This window comes from Mesoplodon bidens, assembly GCF_964165515.1.
Source record: "Mesoplodon bidens genome assembly, chromosome: 10".
NCBI classification, from domain to species: domain Eukaryota; kingdom Metazoa; phylum Chordata; class Mammalia; order Artiodactyla; family Ziphiidae; genus Mesoplodon; species Mesoplodon bidens.
This window is the reverse complement of record NC_138172.1, coordinates 587122-608324: the sequence shown is the minus strand read 5'-3', so window position 1 is coordinate 608324 and position 21203 is coordinate 587122. Positions and strand designations below refer to the sequence as shown.

The window sequence follows — 21203 nt, the reverse complement described above, 5'->3', positions numbered from 1 at the left end:
TCCAGAAGGACCAGGCCCCAGAGCTGGCGGGGGAGGGGCATCCTGGGCACAGAGGAGCCAGAGCAAAGGCCGGGGTGGAACCTGCTGGACCACGCAGAAGGTAGTGAGAGTGACCGCAGCGCCCGGCACAGGAAGCGGGCTGGGCCTGGCCAATCAGAACCAGACCGCGAAGGAGAAGCGGCCTGGTGCTGGGTGTGCCGACTGGAGGTGAGCAGGGCAGGGAAAAGCCAGATGGGCCGGCACAGTGGCCTCCACTCCCGCACAGGACAGGCTCGGCTGCCCAGCAGAGCGTGGAGCAAGCGTCATCCCCTGCCCTCTCCCGGGCCCAGCGGCCACCACCACTCCTGGCCCTGAGAAACAAAGGGCCTCAGAGGCCTCTTCACGGAGGGGAGGCCCCCATCTTGCGCCCCCCCACCCCCACCCCACCAGATCTGGATTCTTCTGGGGCACGGACAGGTTGAGGTGTGGGGGACGGAGAAGACACGGCCCTCCGACCCAAAGGTACCTTGTCAGCAACTGGGAACAAGAGCTGCCCCGTCACCCCACCTCCCCCAACAGAGGCCCCGGGAGGTGGTCCCCAGCCGCCTGCTCCCCCTCCAGGCCTGTCCTATGGGACCAGGATCCACAGGACCAGGATCCAGGGCCACTGGAGTCCTGCTCCTCAGAAAAAGTGCCTGCCCTCGGGCTTCCCTGAGGGTCCTCTCCTCCTGACGCCATACTCTAGACACAGGGACCTTCAGGGGTGCGGGGGAGCTTAAAACACACAAGCCACGACCAGGAGCCAGCAAAGGTCTGTCTGCTTTGTCCAGAGCCCTCATCCGCTCCCACCCCCAAGCACACACCTCAGCCACACCGGGGCGGGCCAGGCCTCGGCAGAGCCGTCTCCCCTGCCTGAAATGCCCTTCTGGGGCCTCCAGGGCCCCCTCCCAGGCCTGCTTGCTGCCCGGCCCTGAAGGGAATCACTAGCTTCCAAGTCCGCCTCTGGCACAGGACCGGGCAGGCTCTGGGCTGCCTGGCGTAGCACCTGGTCTCTCCTGCACACCCCAAACCAGGAAGGAGCCAGGGGACCTGCCTGGGGTGAGCTCCCGAGGGCCCAGGGCCTCCCGAGGGCCAGAGGAGCAAAGGCTGAGCCCACCCCCGCGCAGACCCAGAGAACCGGCCTCAGCTGGGAAAAAGGTGAAGCAGCGCGGAGGGCCGCGCTACCGGAGCCCAGGCTCACGGGCACAGGCTCGGTCCACGTCCCCCAACACACACCCCTCTTTCTTTCAAGGGGCGTGGCCCCAGCACCCCACAGATGAGCCAGGGGCAGCTCCCGGCTCTAGGCAGCCACCGGAGCCCCTCTCGCCCTCTTGCCCCCTTCCCGGGATCCCCTAGGGTCTCGGAACGGGCGGGGGTCCCGGGAGCCGCAATCCCCTCCCCGAAGCCGCTCGATCGCGCCCCGTCGCCGCCAGCCCCGCCGCCCACCAGGCCCGGGGCTGCGCAGCAGACCTCGGAGCGGCCGCGGGAAGCGGCTGACCCTGGAGAGGCCCCGCGCGGGGCGGCGAGGAGGCCGGGCGCGCGGCTGGCGCACCGCCCCTCCCAGCCGGCGCGGGCCTGAGGGCCTGGGCGGACCGGCGCCCACTCCGGCCGCGCGGGCCTGCCGGCGCCGGAGATCCAGCGCACTCCGCCGGCCCGGTCCGGCCGCAGAGCCCTCCCGGCGGCGCCGCCGCGAACTTTCTCCCCGCCCGGCCCGGAGGAGGCGGCGCGGCCCCGCGAGCGCGGCGGGCAGGGTCCCATCCCGGCCCGGCGGGGACGCGCGGGCTCGGCGCCGCGGGCGCGCCCGGACACGCGTGAACCGGGCCAGAGACGCAGGGACACGCGGGGCGCAGACACGCGGGGGCGCGGACACGCGCGCCGCCGACCCCCGCGCGACCCCCGCCCGCCCGCAACTCCGCGGAGGCCGCCCCGCGCCCGGACCCCCGCTCGCGGCTGCCCCGCGCCCAGACCACCGTGGGACCCCCGCCGGACCCCCGCCCGCCCCGCTGCGGGGAAAGTTGCACCCCTACTCACGGGCTGCCCCGGGGCGCGCCCGCCGCCGGCCATCGCCGCCCGCTGCCCGCGCCGCCGCCCGCCCCGCCCCGCCGCGGGGCCGCCGAAGCCTCGCAGGCCACCCAGGCCGAGGCCGCCGCACCCGGGATCCACTGCGTGGCCGCCGCCGCTGCCCAGCATGAATGGGGCGCCAGCCGCGCGGATGCGGACCGGCCTCGCTCTCACCGCCCGCGGAGCGTCGCGCGCATGCGCCGCCCGGGCGGGCCGGGCCGGGGCGGGGCCTGCGCGGGGGCGGGGCCTGTGCGGGGCGGGGCTCTCGGCGGCCTCCAGGGGGCGCTCGATCCCCGCCGACCGCCCTAGCCCATCGCTCGCTTCAAAGGGCAACGCCGCTGCCAGGAGCTGCCAGAACCTGGTCCCGATGCGGCCGACGGCGGTCACGGCTCGGGGTCCTCAGGAGGCGGCGGGGCGTGGGGCGCGCGGTCCGGGACGAGGCCGGCGGGCTGGGCGCGGGGCCGGGCGGCGAGGCGACGCGGGGCGGAGAGTGGGTCCGGGGGGCGCGGGTCCGAGCTCGCCCGGGCGGCTGGGCAGACGCGGTCCCCGTGGCCGCGCTCCCGCAGCGGTCCGCGCGCCCCAGAGCCGCCCGAAGGTGAGGCCACAGGGGCACCTGGCCGAGGGGAGGCGAGACGGCCGGAGCCATAGAAACAACCAAAGGGCCGGGGGCCCGTGCGGGAGGACGAGCTGGGGCGCAGCGAGGGCCGCGGGGGTGGCCACGGGCCGGGGTGTCACCCCTTAGGAGAGAGACCCCCGTAGGCCCGGCTGAGCCCCCGCCCCTCCCCGCCTCACGCAGCCGCGTCCCGGTTTCTGAGCTGGTCGTTCTGCATTTCCTGTGGGTCCGGCATGGCTGGCTTGTCGGGACGTCGCGCTCGTCGCCCGCTGTGCTCATCTGGGGACGGAGGGACGCGGCCGAGTGGCCGACGGGCAGGCGGGCCGTTCGCTCTGCTCTGCGGCGCCCCCCGAAGGTGCGCGGATCGCAGCGTGGCTGGTTAAGCACAGCAGTCCCACCGGTTCTCAGAGCCTCCGCCGGGCCCCCGCACCCGCCAGCTCCGGCCCCAGGAGTCTCTCTAAAGACGTCCCAGGTTACACCGCTTCCCTCCACCCCCGCTCCTGCTTCTCTCTCACCTGTGGTCCGCTCCCCAGAGGAGACCTGATTAGGTACCGCTCAGCACCACGCAGTACTGTCAATCCAGGTGGGCCCCGTAGAAGCACTCCAGACAGTAGAGCAGATTGTCTTCGTGACCCTGGGCCAGGGAAGGAGTTCTTCAACCCCAAGTCAAAAATAAAGGAGAATACGGGTCAATTTGTCTACCTTAATATTGGTTATTTTTGTTCATTAAAAGTTAGGAAAGGAAATATCAAGATAAGCCAGGACTTAGGAAAACACATCTGCAACACACGTACACTTGACAAAAGCTGCATATCCAGGATTTAGGAGAAATTCCCAAGAATCGACAAGGAAAGCCCACAGTCCAACAGGGACACAGGGCTGAGACCCCAGCACCGCAGTTTGTTGGAGCAAAGATGGCAAATTGCTGCTCCTAAAAGCCTTGCACAGTGGGTCCCTGCTCCTGAGGAGGCCGGCCGGGTGCAGATGGAGGGGGGACCACAGCGGGGGCTCATGGGGGGTGGGGACTGCAGCTCAGGCACCCCCCCCATCCCATCTCACAAGGAGGGAAATGAGTCAGCGGGCGCTGGGCTCTTCCTCCTTGGCTTTCCTGTGTGGGTTTCGCTTCTGTCAGCCTTCAGGAGGGCAGGCAGTGTGTGGTGAGGCAGGGAAAACAATTCCTAGAACCAGAAACAGATCATGGGGGGGCGGGCCTTTCCAAACCTCCAGTGTTCCTGCCTCTGGAGCCCCGCCAGGGCCACTTCTGCGTTTCTGTGACTCAGAGCTTTGTGCAGAAGTAGACCTGGGGGGCCTCTCCCCTCCCCAAGGCAGAACCCCACCAATGATGGGGCAGGAGGAAGAGGCTCGGGGTAGCAGAGAGGGCCGGACACCTCAGCCCCTTGGGGGTGGCCACTGATTCCCAGCCACCGGGCCCAAAGCCAGGGTGGCCCTGACTCCTGCCTGGCCTTCACCTCCACCTGTCACTTCCTGCCCTGAGGGTGCGCCAGCTCCCGCCCGCCCCTCCCCATGCAGCTTTCCACGCAGACGGATGCAGAGGGATGCAGCTGGAGGGAGGACACAGGGTGGGGCCCTCCCGTGGGACCCTCCCGGGTGGGACCCTCCCTGGGCAGCCCCTCCAGGGGCTTGCTTCACACACGGAGCCCGCCACCCCGCACCTGTGGCGTGTGCACGCACAGACACGTGCACATGGGCAAATGCATACCCGGGGCTGGCCCTGAGCGTGCAGCGCCCTGGGTCCCCGTGCCCCACCCTCTCCCACCCCGTGGGGTGGGTGCCACCAGCCTCAGCCCCCTGGCAGCCGCCGTGCACACGGGGCTGCTGCAGTCACTGCCGTGTTCTGGGAAGCCCACGCTGGCCGCTTTGGTGGAGATGGGAGCGGGGGTCTGTCGGGGGCCGGTGTCGAAGTGCGGCCGATGGAGGGGTGTGCACAGAGCGGTCCCCTAGAGCAGGATGGGGCTCAGCCCGGAGGCGCATCCCCACCCACCCCGCCCTCCCCAGCGGGCGCTGTGGTCCAGGAGACAAGCCTCACCTGGGCCCGAGCTCCCAGGGCCGCTCAGGTGAGCAGCAGGGAAGCATGGTCATGGTGCTGCCACCCCATCTGTGGGCTCTGCAGGGGCCCCCCAGCCTCTGCGCCCGGTGGCCTTTGCAGCTCCGGGTGCTTCTTTCCCAACAGGTTCAGAATATTCCCAGAATGGACCCTCATGAAGTGGGCTGGATCACAGGGCCCCCCTGAACCAGTCACCTTGGCTGGGGGTAGAACCTGACGGTGGGCTGGCTGGCACAGGGAGCTCTCCAGAGCCGGGGGTGGTCCCCCAGAGAAAGTCCAGGTGCAGGTGTTAAAACAAGTAGGCCCAAAGCAGGACAGGCAGGGTACCCAGGACCCCGTGGTGCCAGCGGACCACCACTGCCTACCTTCTCCCCCAGGTGCCCAGCGTTCTTGCTCCAAAGACGCCTTCACGCCTCAGGCCTGTGCCCATGCTGTGCCCTTGACCAGGAGTGCCCCCACTGCAACCTTTCACCTCTCAAGGCCCAAGCTCCCGCCCCCACTCCTCCAGGAAGCCTCCCTGACTGCAGCTCCCTCCCCACCCGCGAGCCCTCTTTGGGCTTTCTGCCCCACTCGGTACCAGCGGTGACCAGCCTGGGCTGAGAGTCCCGACCTTGGGGACAAAGCCAGGTCACCGTCAGCACTACACTGTGTAGAAGACAGTAGCAAAGCTCCTGCCCACCACTACATGGAGCCCTGGAGGGCTCAGCATCACCTTGTCCTGGGGCTGCAAACTGAGATGACTTCGGGGGCCAAGCAGGTGAGGGATGTAAACAGTGAGACAGGCTGGACCGAGGGGCTGGCTGGAGGGCACCTGCCCCGCGGGTAGTAGCGTGGACGTGCTATCAGGCAGGGTGGAGGGAACAAGAGGCACCAGCGGGAAGAGCCCAGCCAGGGGTCTATAGTTGGCGCAGCGCACGCCACGCCCAGGAGGTCCAGAGTGGGTGCCTATCGCCTTGGGGCTCACAGTCAGGTCACAGATGATGGTCCCAAGGATGGATGCCCTCTGCAGGGCCGTGGCCTCTGGAAAAGCCACCCCTCCACCCTTTGTGGGACACAGTGGCCCTTGCAACCCGCAGCCCCAGGAGTGAGAACCTGGGGACGGGGAAGCACCCCAGGCCTTCTCACTCTGCGAAACACCGTGGGCTGAAGCGGGAGGCTGGACTCCCACCCAAAGTAACAGGCAGCCCCCGTCTGCCCACCGACGCGGGGTCAGAGGAGGCCAGCTGCGAACCCCAGATGGAGATGCAGCCGAGGAGCTCGGCACATGGCCCCCACACGTGCGGGACCCCATCCAGAGTCACCATCAGAGCAAGCAACACGGAGCCTGCCTGGGAGCAAGGGACCGACAGATGCCAGCACGCAGGTGACACAGAGGGAATGGCTGGCAGGAGTCCTCCCCCTAGGAAGCAACGGGGGAGAGGGTCGGAGAACCGGGGCTGCGCTGAAGCCGCCGCCACTCCCACTGTCGGAGGTCTCAGCGCGGAAGACGGCGCACCTGGGACAGCTGCGATGTGGGCGCAGACGTGCAGGCAGGGGAACAGGGAAAGGCTGCGCGCAGGACTGGGCCGCTCTCCCACGGAGCGGAGCCTACGGCCCACAGCTACCGCTGAGCATCAGACACGCGCTGACCTACGTGCCACCCTGCACGCGCTCCAGCCGCGGGAGGCAGCAAACAGCACAGATGAGAGGGCAGAGTCGACCCCAACGCTTCACAGTCCACCCTTGGAATATCTGAAACGACAGACTGGTGCAGCTGAACAGATTCGTGGCGTGGGGGGCGGGGAAGGTTGGTTCTGTATCTCCTTCGGGGTGACCGTTCCAGGAATCCACCTGTGACGAGGGACCCAGAGCTCACACACACCTGGTGTGGACGTGGGCGTCCTGGTTTCCACGTTGTACGACAGCCTCCTGAGATGTGAATGCTGGAGGCCAGGAGAGGGTATGGGGCCTCCGCACTATCTTCCCAACTCCCCGTGAAGCTATTACTGTAGATGATGATTTCACAGTCAGAAGGTAAGAGGATTCCCCTGCTGTTGCTCTGACCCAGGCCCAGCTCTGCTCCCACCACCACCCCGTGGACGAGCAGGTTAGACAGCAGACGTCCCACCGGCAGAGACCCCGCAGGTGTCCTGGGCCTGCCCTGCCACCCCCACCCCCACCCCGGCCGCCCTCGTCTCCTGGTCTCCAGGCTCAGAGCTCATGTCACCTCCTCAGGGACACTACCGGCTCCCTGTAGGCTGGCCCCACCCCCTCAGAGTCACGACAGCACCAACGCCCTGGTATTTCCATCATGGGGTTGGGTGGGGAGATCCCAGGAAGCCAGGGCCTCATCTCAGGGTGGGGACACAAGGTACCAGTCCGCGTATTCACTCTCTGCCGCACGACAGATCGCCCTGAATCCAGTAGCTTCAAACAGCACCGTGTACCGCCTCTGAGGGTCTCTGCGGGGACGTGGGGATGCAGCGGGGCAGGCCCGGCCCTCCAGTTGGCTGGACAGAGCCTCCCCAGCATTCAGGCCCAGAACCGCCTCCTGCCCCGTCCCACGTAACCCCTCGGTGGCTGCCTGCCCCGTGGGCACAGTCGGCCTCAGGGTGAGCACAGCAATGGAGAGGTAAGTTGGAATTTCTGGAGAGGCTTTGGAACCACCCACGGTCCCCTCGGTGTCACCCCTTCTGGGAAAACCCTCCCCTGGAGGACATCCCTGTGCCACTAGGGCTCCATCCAGAAGAGCACAGGCTTCGGGGGCAGAAACACGGGGTGCCAGCCCCCTCCCCGGGCTCCGCTCCCATCACGTGCCCACCCCTCAGTGAGTTTTCTGGGTCACGGGGCAGATGGCATCGCCCCCAGGGTCGCTGTGAGGACCAGAGAAACACAGGGCAGGGAGCTCTCCCGACAGCTCTTCCATCCCCAGCCCAGCCCGCCGGCCAGGGACGGGCTGTGACTGTCCCTTTTCACAGCGAGGAACCCATGCCCAGGGGACACGCTGAGCCTGCTGGGCACCCCCTTCCTGCACCACCCCCCTGCTTTGTCACAGGGAATCTCTGTGATTTCCCTAACCTACCACGAGCTCTGCATGTGATGCTGTTCCTCTGTGCCCACGAGGTCACCCTGCTGACCTTGCCCGTGGCCCTGGGGCAGCCTCTCCTCTCCAGGGAAGCCTTCCTGAAGCAGCAGCCCCCGCCTGGTCAGCAGCAGCCCTGCGCTCGTGGGCTCTGGAGCTCAGCGTGGACATCACCATCTGTTTCTGGGCCTGGGTCTCCTCCACAGAGAGCCCTCACAGGGTCCCTGGCAGGGAGTGTGAGTAGACAGAACCAGCCCGTGTCTTCTGTGTCCTTGGTGGGGAGGGCAACAGTCAGCCACGCTGCTTCCCCGTCCTGGGCACAGGCCTTGCAAGGAGCAGGGGGCAGCAGAGAGGGGCAGGGGCTAGGCCCTGAACAATAAGCTGGCTCACTGGAAACCCCCTCCAGGGCGGGCAGGGCTGTTTTGGGACAAACACCAGAGGTGACATTCAAAATGTTTAACAGCTAGAGTGGACACCAGACATAGACAAAGGACAGGACAAGCCTTGATGAAAACCTAGCTTTGCTTCATCCAGCAACACATTCACTGACTTGCTTCTCTGAAAGGTCCAAGGAGGTCTGAGCTTCAGGCGTGGCTGGATCCACAGGCCCACACGTGTCATCGGGCATCTCTCTCTCAGCTCTGCCTTCCTCTGGTCTTCAGGTGTGCTCTCCCTACCTGTTGGCCAAGACAACCCCGGCAGCTCACTGGATCTACTGGAGTCGTGTGACTGAGCCCCCCTCCCCACTGCTCATTGTAACGTTAGGGTCAGGAGGGGGCAACCCCTCTGGTGGGACAGCTGCTCCAGAATCCTTTACCTTCCAAGAGGTCTAGGCTTTCAGGGTATTTTAACAATTAAAACAGGCCTTTTAATTATTAAAATATTATGCTCATGGTAAAAAAAAAATCCAAGTGGTGCACGAAAGGACCCCTAGTGAAAAGGTATGTCCCCCCGCTGGGCCCCCAGGTCACCTCCTGGGAGTGGAAATTGTCCCCAGTTTCCTGCATCCTGGCAGCAACCTGCACAAGGATATTCTTGCCTGTCTGCTGAAAGATGCACCTGTACACCTGCTCTGAACCACCTTTGCACGTCTTCTTTTCTCACTAACAGGGTTTGGAGGCTGTCCCACAAGGGCGGCCTCAGGACCCCTCCCTCTCCCGCTTGGAGGTCACACACGTGGAAGCATCCAGTTCCGAGGCAGACACGCCAGGTGCCCCGTGAGTCACTCTGCTGTGTAACTCTGATAGGACAGCAGAGGTGGAGGATCCTGCTGGACTCCTGCAGGTCTCCAAGAGGCTCCGCCCCTGGCCCTGCTGAGGGAGGGGAGCCCACCTGGCCACAGCCTGATGGCAGCCTTGTGGGACGCTGAGCAGGGGACCTGCTGGGCTGCACCCAGGCCCTGGCCACAGAGACGTGGCTGCGAATTGCCAGGGTCAGGTGGGAAGTCCTCTCCGCCCGGCTTCTCTTGCTGACAAGATGCCTAAGGTGCGTCCAGGTAGTTCCGGGAGCTCCGGTTTGTGCTTCTCTGTTGCCAGCAGCGCTTCGTGGAAGAACGGACCTCAGTGTACCCATCGCTGGCCCTGGACATCTGGGTGGTTCCAACGCCGAGGCTGCTGCCGTGCCAACAACCCTACATTGCCTTCAAGGTGACATACGCACTCATCTCGGGGTGTCGACCCAGCAGAAGCACCCACAGCTGCGCTGTCTGGCCTCCAACTCCAGCCATTGCATGGGTATTTCTCTGCAATTTCGTGATGAATCATAAGGTTGTGGAGCACTTTTTCATGTTTCCTGGGCTCGCCAAGAGGTTTCTGACATGACTGTGTCAGCTCTAGGGCGGTTTGTTGTCTGCCCATAACCCCCAAGCTGGACCTAGAGGGAAAGAGAAACTCTTTGTAAGGCGAGAGTCCCTGGGCCCTTCATGGAGCCCAAGGATGAAGGCGGAGAGCAGGGCTGAGGTGGAAGGAGAGTGGCTGGATCCTGACACCTGTGTCTAGGCTCCTTGATCCAGCTATGCCTGAAACCTCCTTCTGGACTTTTCTGTCACACAAGCCAGCACTCTTCTTGCTTGTCAAGTTGAGTAGGGGTTTGTCCCTCGTGCTGCAGGGTCCTGGCTCGTGCAGGGCAGGAGTCGGCGCCCGTCTGGGTCCACCCTGCCCGGACTCCTGCGCTCCAGGAGCCTGGAGTGTCATTCCAGGGTGACGTTCTGGGGGCCCACCAAGCCCTGGGGAGGAGGTGGGTTGCGGTGGGGAGCCTCCGAGTCCCAGGGCTCCGCCAGCCCTCCCTGCTGTGGTCTGCACCCTCCTCATGGCCGCGTGTGTTTTGAGGCTGAATAACCATGTAATTGGTTTATCCGTCCCATAGCCAAACCTCAGCAAATATGTTTTTCCTAATTAGTTGATGTTTATTTAACGGGAACAACCAGCCCATTAAATTTAATGAGGCAGGTTGTCAGGTACTAAGCAGAAGTGTCTTCCTTAAGCGCGACCCGGACTCAGCAGGGCTGGTTCCAGGGCCGGGCCCACACGGAGCTCCTGGTCTGGGTGCAGGCAGCCCTCACTCCTGGCCCCCCAGCCCCACGTCTTCTCCACTGTGTGACACCCTCTAGCCTGGATTTTGTCCGCTCCGTCTCCCCAGCGACCTCCAGGCCCCCGGGGGAGGGTCTCCCGTCTGCTCAGCGCTGCACCTCCCGTGCCAGGGCCATGACTGCCAGAGTGGACGTTCGCTGCCCATGCTCGTCTGAGTAGCTTCAAGACCCCTCCTGCCCCCTCGGTTCCCCGGCCCCCCAACCCCGACATACCCTGGACCCTGCCTGGTCTCCCCACGTCCCTTCAGCAGGCTTCACACCCCCACTGCCCGCTTAGCAGGTGGGAAGCTCTTTGCTCAGGGAGATCCAGGCTCTGCTGAGGGGTCGCCCCTGGGCCCGACGGCCGGCGGGGCGGGGCGGGGGGCGGTGGTATTAGAAAAACGTTCTGGTCAGTGTGGAACAACAGAAAATAGAGTTAACTATAAAAACCCTAACAAAACACACCATAATCCGAAACCCCAGAGGAAAGCGAGGAAACGTCTTGGTGGGCACCCCTGGCCTTGCTCCTTATGTTTCCACGTGTGTACAGGTGGTGTTTCTTCCCCCAAACAGCGGGCTCACGCGGCTTCCACGACTTAGTTTTGAAACGGACTCACGCCCCAGGCTGAATCGCCATTGTCAGTGGCCACAGAGCTGGTGGGCGGAGCATGTTTTATTTAACACGTCCTCTGCTGCTTGGCACTTGGTTATTTCCAGTGTGTTGCCGATGTCACTGACACTATGATAAACCCAGTGGGGCCCAACTCCCCAGAGGAGCCCCCTCCGGCCACTGCCCAGGCCTCTCCCGAGGGCCTCACCAACTGACGTCCGAGGTCGGCTCTCCTGCTGCACCAAGGCTTGGGGCATGGACCAGGTGTCGATGTTGATTCCCAGCACCCGAGACGTGGTGAGGATGGCAGGGTCAGCTCCTTGGGGCTCCCAGGCAGAGAGGAGCCTGCAGGACTTCCATGAGGGACTGACCTTGGGGTCGGCACTTGCCCATAAGGGAGGGAGGAGAGGGCGGAGGCGCAGCTGGGCTGCTCTGGGATGCGGCGCGGCAGCCCGGCCTCTGTGCCCGCTCCCCCAGGCAGTCGCTGGATGCAGCTCTGGCCCTCGAGTGTGACTCTGGCCAGGTGGCTCCTGAGCATAGCGACTTCCCAGAGGGAGCGGACTCGGGCCAAAGGCCGGACGCCGGCAGGTGGCCTGAGGGCTCTGGGTGCCGGGCCCTCCGTTCTCACACTTGCTGAGCACTGACCATGCCTGTCACACGACCCCAGGAGAAGTGCCTGTGAAGGCTGCAGGGCGGGAGGAGGGGGAGCCATGGGCAGCGGCCACGTCCCGTGTGGTTCCAGCTCCCTGAGCCAGCTTCCACTGGGTGACCTGCGCCCTCTCTTTGTCCCTCCAGCCCTGGGTGACAGGAGCTTCATGCTACTGCTAAGTTCTGGGTTATCACAGCATCCCATCCGAGGTTTCAGCTACTCCACCTCTTCTGGGGCCAACAGCCTGGACTCAACTCCTCTGTTTAGATAATCAGTGCTTTCTGGCTCCTGGTTGGACCCTGGATGTCACAGCCAACGTCATGACATTTAATCCCCAGCCACAGGGTAGGGTGGGTATAACTCCCCAACAGGCACACAGCCGGGGCCTAACTCCCCAAGAGGCACACAGCCGGGGCCTGGGCCCAGAATGCCTGCCGCGAGGTCCACACCCTCTGGACACAAGCCTCACCTGTGCCACACTCTCTCAGGCCCCACTTCCTGCCACGTATGGCCGCATGCAGGGGCTGGAGCCGCGGGCCCACACGCAGGCACATCGTGCACAAAGGCCCATGCACGTGCACACAGAGCCCGCACCCTGAGCACACGCAACCCCCCACCAAAGTGACACTCGGACACACAGCCCTACGGCCACAGTAGGGGAGGGTGGCGCTCAGCCCACGGAAGCTTGGCTCTGGCGCCAGGGGAGTCCGGGGAATGAGATGAGGTCCAGGAGGGAGCCAGGGGCATGAGCAGGTGGACAGCACAGCTGGCTGCCTGTGAGAGACACAGGCACAAGTGCACACGTCTGCTCACACACAGGGACCTACACACACACAGGCACAGGTGGCCAGGTGCAGACAAACCGGTGCACACGCAGGCACTCTGAGGCTGCCTCCTGGGTGGGACAACAGGGTCTGAGACTAGGAAGCTGGACGCGGCCCTGGACACCACAGGCTTCTGACGGAGTTTCAGAAGGGCCTCAGCAGTTTCTGGCTGAAGGGTGGCTCTGATGTCACGTAGGGTCAATGAGCCGGTGACCTGGGACCCCACTGAGCTGACCTCGCAGAGGGCCCCTTGCTGGGCGCCCTGCCACCTACCGGGCTGCTGTGTGTTTCTGACTGTTCCCCGGTGTGCTGGGGAAGCTGACCAGGACCTCTTGGTGGGCATCTCCTTGGCCAACATGCAGCTGGGCTGACACGGCTGCAGGGGCAGCTTGCCCAGCCCCCCGGACACCGACAAGCCCCGCGGACCTCCAGGACCTCCAGCTCCACATGTGAGAACTGCAGGATGAGCCGGGGCTGCAAAGCCGGCATCAGGACCGCCGGCTCTCAGCTCCAGAGAGCCTGGGCTCCAGAGAACTGCGGCAGGAAATCAAGCTCACCAGCCGAGCATCCCCCTCCTGCTGCCCACACAGCGTTGGGCTGGCAGGTGCAGCCGTGCGGTCAGGACGCCTCAGCGGGGGTCCTGCCGAGGGTCAAGGACTGGCAGGTGGGCGCCGACCGAGCAGAGCTCAGCCCAGCCCAGCCGTCACCTGCCCTTCTCGGCCCGCATCCCATGCTCAGTCTGCGGAATCACCAGCACCCAAGCCAAACATCCAGAAACCACCCGGTCCTCCCCTTGCCCAGTGAAGTCCAGTCCTGCCAGTTCCAGCGCCTAAGGCTCGGCCTGGTCTGTCCCCGGACCCACCCCCGGACCCCCTGAGAGTCACTCATGCCCCCAGCTGTCTGCAAGGCTGTCCACTTGAGCCCACCTCCCCCCGAGGCCAGGGCGACACCCCTCAGAGGGACTGAGCTGTGCTGGTCCCTCAGGAGCACCTCCTCCCGGCCTGGCAGCCACTCCCAGCCCTGCGCCAGAGCTTTACTCTCTGCAAAAGCCCAGCTGTGCACAGTCTGTGCCCTGCGCCCAGCCCCCATCTGGGCTCCCACTCTTCCAGCCTCTGGCTGCCCAGGAGCCCTCCACCCGGTGCTGGACTCAAGCTCAGCCTGTCAGGAAGCTGGCCCGCTCCCCTGCTGCGTCCCGATGAGGAGCGGCTCCCCTCGCGCACCTCCGCCTTCTCTGGGCACGGCTAGGCCCGCCCCCGCCTGCCCCACTGGCGCCGGCAGGTGCCCGTCCTCCAGCTTGACCTGGGGTTGCGCTCCAGGCACGGAGCCCGCAGCAGACCCGCCTGGCAGCCCAGACGGTACCGAGGACAAGGACGCCTGCTTTATTTGTCTGCGGACAGGGGCACACACGCCACTTCTGTAGCACGGGGGCATCGGAGGTGCCAGCAGGGGGGCCGGCGCCTGCGGTCTCTGGACTGTGGTCCCACAACGGGTCCCCTCTTCAGGCTCCAAGTCACTGCCAGGCCCGGAGGGGGCCTGCGTCAACCCTACAAAGGAGAACAGAGTTCAGGTCCACCAGGAGGGTGCGTGTCCCCCAGGGTCTGCTCCACGAGGGTCCGTTTCATGGAGAGGGTCCTACCCTGTGGGCCCCCAGGCCTGGACGTGGCCTCCTCACCTCCGTGCCCGGTGCCCACGCAGCACGTGCCCATGGCCTCCCGCCGGCCTACCCCCTGCACCCTGTGCACACGGTCTTGGCCCGGAGACCCAGCTCTCCTTCGCCCCTCGAGGTCTCCCCTCTGTTCTCTTCTCAGCTCAGAGTGAAACCGCCTGGAGAGCCCTCACACCCAGGCGCTGGCCCGTGGGACACAGCACCTCTCGGGGCTGGAGCTCGCCCGGCAGCCCTGCGGAGGAGCCTTGCGTCTTCGACCTGCTCCCTCCCTACTGCCTGGCAGCTGCCAGGAGCAAAGTGCTCTTAGGGCCGCTTTAAAGCCGGAGGCTCCTGAGGTGAGACTGGCGGGGCCTGGGAACTTGGGGAGCTGGCAGGGAGGGTCAGGAAGGACGTCCACGCCTCAGGGCAGGGACTCTAGGACAGCCTGCAGTGCCCCCAACATGGGGCTGGGGAGCACGTGGCACCCGGACCACCATGACCACACCTCCACTCACCAAAGGCCGGCCCCGTCAGGCCGGCACAGGCCCTCTGCCCCCGCAGCTCTCCCCCTTCCACAGGGCAGCCCGGCCCTTTCCACGACCCCTACCCTGCACCCTGGCCTCTCCACCCCCCACTGCCCAGAGGTCAGGACCGATGGCCACCCTGGACAGCAGGGCCTGACTTCACCCAGTGCTGCTCTTGGACCAGGCCTAGCGGCGCCCACAGACCCCCTCCCCGCCCACCGCCGCGGAGCCCAGGGTGGGCGAGAGGCCGCAGCTGACGCCTACCTTGTGCGCTGAGCCAACGCAGTGCTTGTAGGCCTTGACCAGGTCTGCACACAGCAGCACCTCCTGCAGGTGCTCGCGGTAGCAGCGCAGGATCTGGGCCTGCAGCCCTGAGCACACGGGCTCCACCCTGCGGGGCCTGCGGAGAGGAGGAGGCAGTCTGGGGCAGTGCCACGGGCGAGGCATGGGGGCCGCGGCGTCCGGTCACCCACCAGAGAGGGGCCGAGGTGGCCCTCGAGGGACCCCGCCCACCCAAGGCCTCCAGGGCGCCTCCCACCCCGGGTGTGGGCCACCATCATCTCCCCCAAAGCTGTTTTTCTGATTTCAAAACTAATACATGCACAATAAGGAAAACTGGAAAAACACAAAATGTTTTTTAAAAAACTAAGGTGTTCAGACTCACTTCCTAGAGAATATCACTGCAGCATTTTAGAGGAATTTACTATTTTTTCTTTCTTTGTTTATCAAGGTAGGTTTAGAGCCTAAAACTAGACTCTAAACGTATTCATTTGAAGAGTGATTTTATGTTCTCTTTTTAAAAATATGAAACAAAGATGAAAAAGGGAAATAAAGCTTATTCTCAAGTCGGTCACCGGGGTCTTCCTCCTGACACCTCGCCCGCTGCCGCTCCCGCCCTCCCCTCTCTCCGGACCTCACACATGCTCCCCTGTACACGCACCCTCTCACAATCACAGGCATGCACACATGTGTGCACGCACACACACCTGTGCACACAGCTGTACCCTCACTCACACACGTGCACATATATACATACACATGCACTCACGCCCCCGAGCTCCTGTGTTCACGGGTTCAGGCCCCTGCTCCCCACGGCTCCAGGCGGGGTTGCCGTCTCTCACCGCCCACCCCGACCCCAAACCAGGCAGCAGAGGACGAGGAGGCAGGTGGCCGGCCCAGGTCCCACACTAGGATGCAGGGGCTCCGGGACACACACTCACGGGGTTTCCATGGTTTCTGGGAGGTCCACCAGGAATGTCGGAGCCGCGGCTAAGCCTGGGCCCCGTGTTGCCCGCCCAAGCTCGGGCGCCACGGAGGCCTCGGCAGTGGAAGGACCCCTGCTCCTGTCACCCAGGGCCTGCAGGTCGACAGCTCCCCGGCCCCGGATCTGGTTTCAGAAGTCCAGCCTTGCAGCAGGTGCTGGGCTGGAACGCTGGTTTTCACACAACTCAACCTTCCACATCCACCCGTGAAGACCAGGAACGGAGGGCTCAGCGGCTCTTGTTACCCATCTGCGGCTGACATGCCCAGCGCCACCATCCCGGCAGCGATGCCCACGGGCCCCCGGGCCCCGCGTGTGGGCTTGGTCCTCAGGCCTGCTGACCACACACTGCAGCCCCCTCCCTTCCCACTGCCGGCCCCCACGCCCAGACAATCCCTGACGAGGGAGTGACCGTGATCAGCTAAGATCCGTAGCTTGGACGGAACTGATGGTTTACAAGCTGACCAGGCAGCAGGTGGGGTGGGGAGCAGCCGCCACGCCTGCGCTGAGGTCCACAGCTCCGAAGGTCAAGGCTGTGGTGGGAGAAACGGCCCCCTTTCCCCGGAAGGCCCTGCCCACCACCCGGGATTCCACTGGGTCCTGAGGGCGCATCCAGGGGACGCAGCGGCCCTACAGCCCCACACGGCCCTGGTCCTGTCTGCACAGCGCACACGGGCTCGGAGGCTTCCTACCTGAGGAGGACACGTGTCTCTCCTCGGCGCTGACCTTTGCACGGGAGAACAGACGGGCTCCCGGGCTCACCCTCTCCTCCCGGGCCCTGGGGTCCCTTCACTGGGTTCCGTCTGCCACTGTAGTGGGGTGACCGCGTGGCTGCCCAGTGCTTGCAGGATACCCCTCCCTCCGCGTTCAAGACCTTTCTGACACGGACATGTCCAATGGTGGGCCTTCTAAATGCCTCCAAACGGGCATCTCCGCTCTGCTGCCCTCGCCTGGAAACAGCTCCCTCTGCACTTCCCTCTGGGCTCCTCCGTCCCCACCTGCCCTTGGCGGGGAGCCCCCGAGGCCCCACCTTTCGGGCTCCGTCCTGGCACCCGCCAGCCGTCCTCCCACACAGGCCTCCTGCTCCCCTGGCCCTGCGGGCCCTGGAGCAGCAGCTCCCATCCAGCCCCGCTCCTGACGGACAGCTCCCCACCCGTGGCCCTTGAGGGTGCGGCCAGCAGAGCTGTTGGAGCCGCAGGTCTCATGGAAAGAGGCGTCCAGGGGTAGGACGGCCGGCAGCCTGGCCCATGGTGTGGGGCTCGTCCTGGAGCCGCACCCTCTCCAGACCAACGGCAGAAGCGACTCCCCCGCTGGCTGTAACTGGGCAGAGCCGTGGCTTCTTAACTCTGCCCCCCACCTCCTGTCTTCAGGTCCCTGGACCAGGGCCCCCGTGCGTTCTGAGGGTGAACCTCGCAGAGCACCCGGGGGCTCCCAGTTCAGGAGAAGCAGAGGGAGGGGCCGAGCAGAACCCAGCCCCCCACCCCAGGGTCACCCGTGGGCCTGCGGACGCCTCTCTGCACTGGCGTTTGTCAGCCACAACACGAGGAGACAGGGTGTCAGGGAAACGTCAATCACAAGAAATTTCACCTGTCTGCCTGCAAACGGGCCGTGAATGGCGTGGGGCAAGGAGCAGGCGAGGCTGGGTCACACAGCTGGGGCCGCGGCGAGCCTGTCCACTGCATGCAGAACGGCTCAGGCTTTATAGGCTGCTTGGACACATAGGGAAGGTACCCAGGGCAGTGACCTCTCCAGGGAGGGAGAGAAGCCCTGCCCCCCAAGCTGAGGGACACGTTAGGATTCCCATCTGGGAGGCTCTGGGGGGTGAACGCTGGCCCCCTCAGAGGTCAGCTCCCCTTGCTTGCCAGACTCACCTCCTCTGCACGAGGGGCTGAGACGCCAGACAGGAGCCTGCAGAGTGAGGGGGGCAGGGCGGGTGGGGCGGGTGGAGAGCGGGGCAGGCATGTGGCAGACGAGAGCGACGACAGGAGGCTTTGGGGCTGGGCCCAGGTGTGGGCTGGACGATGGGCCCCGTCGGACCTGTGCTTCACAGCTCATGGCTCACCCAGGCCCGGGTGGTGCTCCTTTCCCAGGAATCTTAAGGCACCCATCGTGGTGTCCCTTCTCCAAGGAGCCAAGAGACCCCAAGCAGGTGCCCTGTGGGCCAGTGGGGGGGCACACAGGTTTTGGGGGCTTTGCCACATCCTGCTGTGAGTTCAGGGTCAGGGGGCGAGGAGGGCCCATTGAGCACAACAGTCCAGGATTGGCCTGTGGGGTCAGTTTTCAACACCCACACAGCTGCCAGCTGGCAGTGTCACAGGTACTCAGGGACCTGGCTTCCAGCCCGCCTCCCCGACGGCCCTCAGGGCTGCACAGTGACAGGCGCAGAGACCACCAGGCGCTGTGGGGAGTGAGGGTCTCACACAGGCCAGCTGGCCTCGGCACCGTGGCCACCTCTGGGGATGGAAACCATGACCCCAGTGCCACCTGTGAACTGAGCTCTACCCCCTGGTGGAAGTGACACGCTTCCAGGAGGAGGGTTGTGATAAAAGGCTCCCACGAGCCAGGAATCAGCCCTCTCCTCCCTCCATCCAGGAACCAACACTGCCCACCAACCAGGCGGAGAGAAGAGCTGCCCTGGGTGCTCCAGACCGCCGCCCGCTGCCCCTGCCAGCTTCGGGAGACCAGCCATGTCGCTCTCACTGACAGGCACCCCGCGCTGGGAACCCGGCCCTCCCCACCTGCGTGGGCACAGAGGGCCCTCCTCCCTTTCCTTTGCCCCAAACACCCTAAACTTCTCCCCCAGGGCCAACCCCAGTCGTCCCAACAACACACACCCCCAAACTCCAACGCTTGGAACGCCCCCCGCCCCGGTCCCTGGAGGCTTCCAGCCTAGCATGTCACCCCCAACCCGCCAATTCCTCAGCACATTCACATCAAGCACCAGGGAACCCACTTCCCGCCTGGTTTCCATCTTGGTGAGTGGAGTCCCTGTCACTCCAGTGACCTACCTGGTCAGAAACCGGGAGTCACTCTAGATGCCTCCCTCTTACCTCCTACCTATAACGTTCCTGCTTCTCTGCAATCTAACTGAAAACCGCAGATGTATCCACTGCAACTCCCCAACAGCAGGCGGTCGCCCTCTCTCTCCCTGGGCCTCACCCACCCCACCTGGGTGGCTCTAGAGGCCACTGCTCGTCCTGCTGCATCCCTCCTCCCCGAGGCCTTCAGTCCCCGCAGGCGCTCGCTCACTCCTCTCGGCCGCTGGCTCAGGTCTGCGGAGGCCAAACGCCCCCCCCCCGCCCGTGTTCTGCCTCCTCTGCACCCCCTGCCGGCTGCAGCTCTGGGTGGTTCCCAGAGCGGCCGCCCCCAGGCCACAGTGACCCTTCCAGAAGGGCCCCCTCCCCCTCTGGTGCTCAGGCCTTTGGGGCCCAGCTCTCCCGAGCTCTTGGTGCCACTCCCCACACAGTCTGGGGCCTGCTTCCTCGTCCCCCTGCCCCCCAAGGGCCACCAGCACCCTAAGGGCACAGACACCCCTCCCTGGCATCCCAGCCTCACTACCCCTGCCTCCTACCTAGAGGAGGGGTCCTTCTGCAGGGCCAAGGGCACCCCCATCAGCCGCCCCTTGTCTCCCCCGGCACCGGGGTGGTCTGTCCCAGTGGCCCTTCTCTCTCGTACCTCCGCTATTCCACTCTCTGCTGAAGACACACTCATCTCTGGAGCGTCTAAGAGGATCGCAAACCCAAACCACTTCTGCTCATGGCCCTCCCACCCCAGCCCGCTCTCCTCTCCCAGAAGCTCTGCCAGGGGCTCTGCTCTCACCCCCCGGTCCAGCCCCACGGGTTCTTCCTGCTCAGGGGCCCATCGCAGCCCGCCTGTCCCTGGAGGCTGGAGGCCCCGTCCTGACTCCGCTCCGCTACCGCTCTCCCTCCACGCATGCCCCCGAGCCCCACGTGGGGCCCCGCTATTCCCACAGTTCTGCGCCAGACTCACGGCCAGTGTGGTCACTGCGGGACGAGCGGCCCAGTGGGTGCCCACAGGGACCCGACACCCTCATCCTCCTGCACCTCGTACGCTGGGCACGTTGTCCCCGACATCCCCATAGCCCACCCTCTCCACGGCGAGCACTGATTGCCCTAGAACGTAAAGCAGCCCATGGGTTTCTGCAGCTCCAGGGAGGTTAACAAACCCATTTCTGCAGTGATTACAGCTCGCTGGACCCTGTGCTAAGCAGTCCCTCCTGTCCACGTCTGTCCCTTCTCTCCGGCCCTGCTCTCCCCCTCCTGAACTCGGGAGGTCCCCCGTCCACAGCCAGTCTGTCCCCACAAGGGCGCAGGGCGCAGGTCGGCTCGGAGCTGCGGGGGAGTCCATGATGGGTGTGGCCTGGAGGACCACCCTGCCACCCTGCCGCGAGGGCACCAGGACAGAGGGGCACACAGCTCCGTGAAACAGCAACCGCACATGCTCACCCATCGTTCACCGAGTCACACAGCAAGGCCACTGAGGCCGCTGGGGAGGGACCTGCCCTGTGCAGCCCCCGGCGTCACCCCTTCGCCCCCGGCGTCGCCCTCCTTACCCCCGGGGAGGGGGGGTCCGCATGGGGGGTGGGGGAGCCCAGTGCAAGGGACGGGGCTGAAACCACACCGCTGCAGGGAAGACACGGCCACGGCCACGGCCCCGGCCCCAGGGAACTGGACCCTCTCACGCCGTCTGAAGTTCATGGTCCACGGCTCTCAGCTCTCCTGTGGCAAAGCTGTTCCGGCCCGGAAGGCGCGTCTGCGGCAAGGTGTGGAGCCAAGGCCCTGGGAACCCACTGCGCACGTGAAGGCCAGCGGGTAGGGGTGCCTCCCCCAAAACACGCCCTTCCTGGAGCCTCAGCATGTGACCTGGATTGGAGATGGGGTCCTGGCAGGTACCGTTAGTCAGCATGGGGTCACGGTTGGGCAGGGAGGCCCCTGATCCAACGTGGCTGGTGTCCTCCCAAGAGGAGGAGAGACACTGACCACGGACACAGACCAGAGGAGAAGCCACGCGATGCCGGAGGCAGAGGCTGCAGTGATGCGCCTACAGGCCAAGGATGCCAAGCCTCCCGGCAACACCAGAAGCTAGACAAATGCCCGGGAGCCCTCAGCTTCAGAGAGAACCAGCTGTGGGCCACAGCAGCCCCGGGAAACACGCAGCCGGCCACGCAGGAAAGCGCCGAGTGCCGACTGGGCAGAAGTTAGTGGGAGGCAGACGGCTCACCAGTCACCTTCTGACAGACAGAAACACGCATCTTGCGTGACAGAGGCTCTGCGGTAAATGGCTCA

At 65.1% G+C, this 21203-nt stretch overlaps 2 protein-coding genes across 2 annotated transcripts in view; both read right to left on the bottom strand.

Annotated features, from left to right (window-relative positions):
• The window catches only part of PLXNA1 (plexin A1), a 46871-nt gene extending 44781 nt beyond the window's left edge, over nucleotides 1-2090 (bottom strand). The window contains exon 1 of the mRNA XM_081247195.1: nucleotides 2050-2090. The gene's annotated coding sequence lies outside the window, so the exon portion shown is untranslated. The remainder of the gene's footprint in view (nucleotides 1-2049) is intronic.
• An 11740-nt stretch (nucleotides 2091-13830) lies between these two features.
• CHCHD6 (coiled-coil-helix-coiled-coil-helix domain containing 6) overlaps nucleotides 13831-21203 on the bottom strand; it is a 120946-nt gene continuing 113573 nt past the window's right edge. The window contains exons 7-8 of the mRNA XM_081247212.1: nucleotides 14901-15036; nucleotides 13831-14011 (exon numbers count right to left, since the gene is read on the bottom strand). Of these exons, the coding sequence (XP_081103338.1) occupies nucleotides 14006-14011; nucleotides 14901-15036 (142 nt within the window). The 3' untranslated portion in view covers nucleotides 13831-14005. The remainder of the gene's footprint in view (nucleotides 14012-14900; nucleotides 15037-21203) is intronic.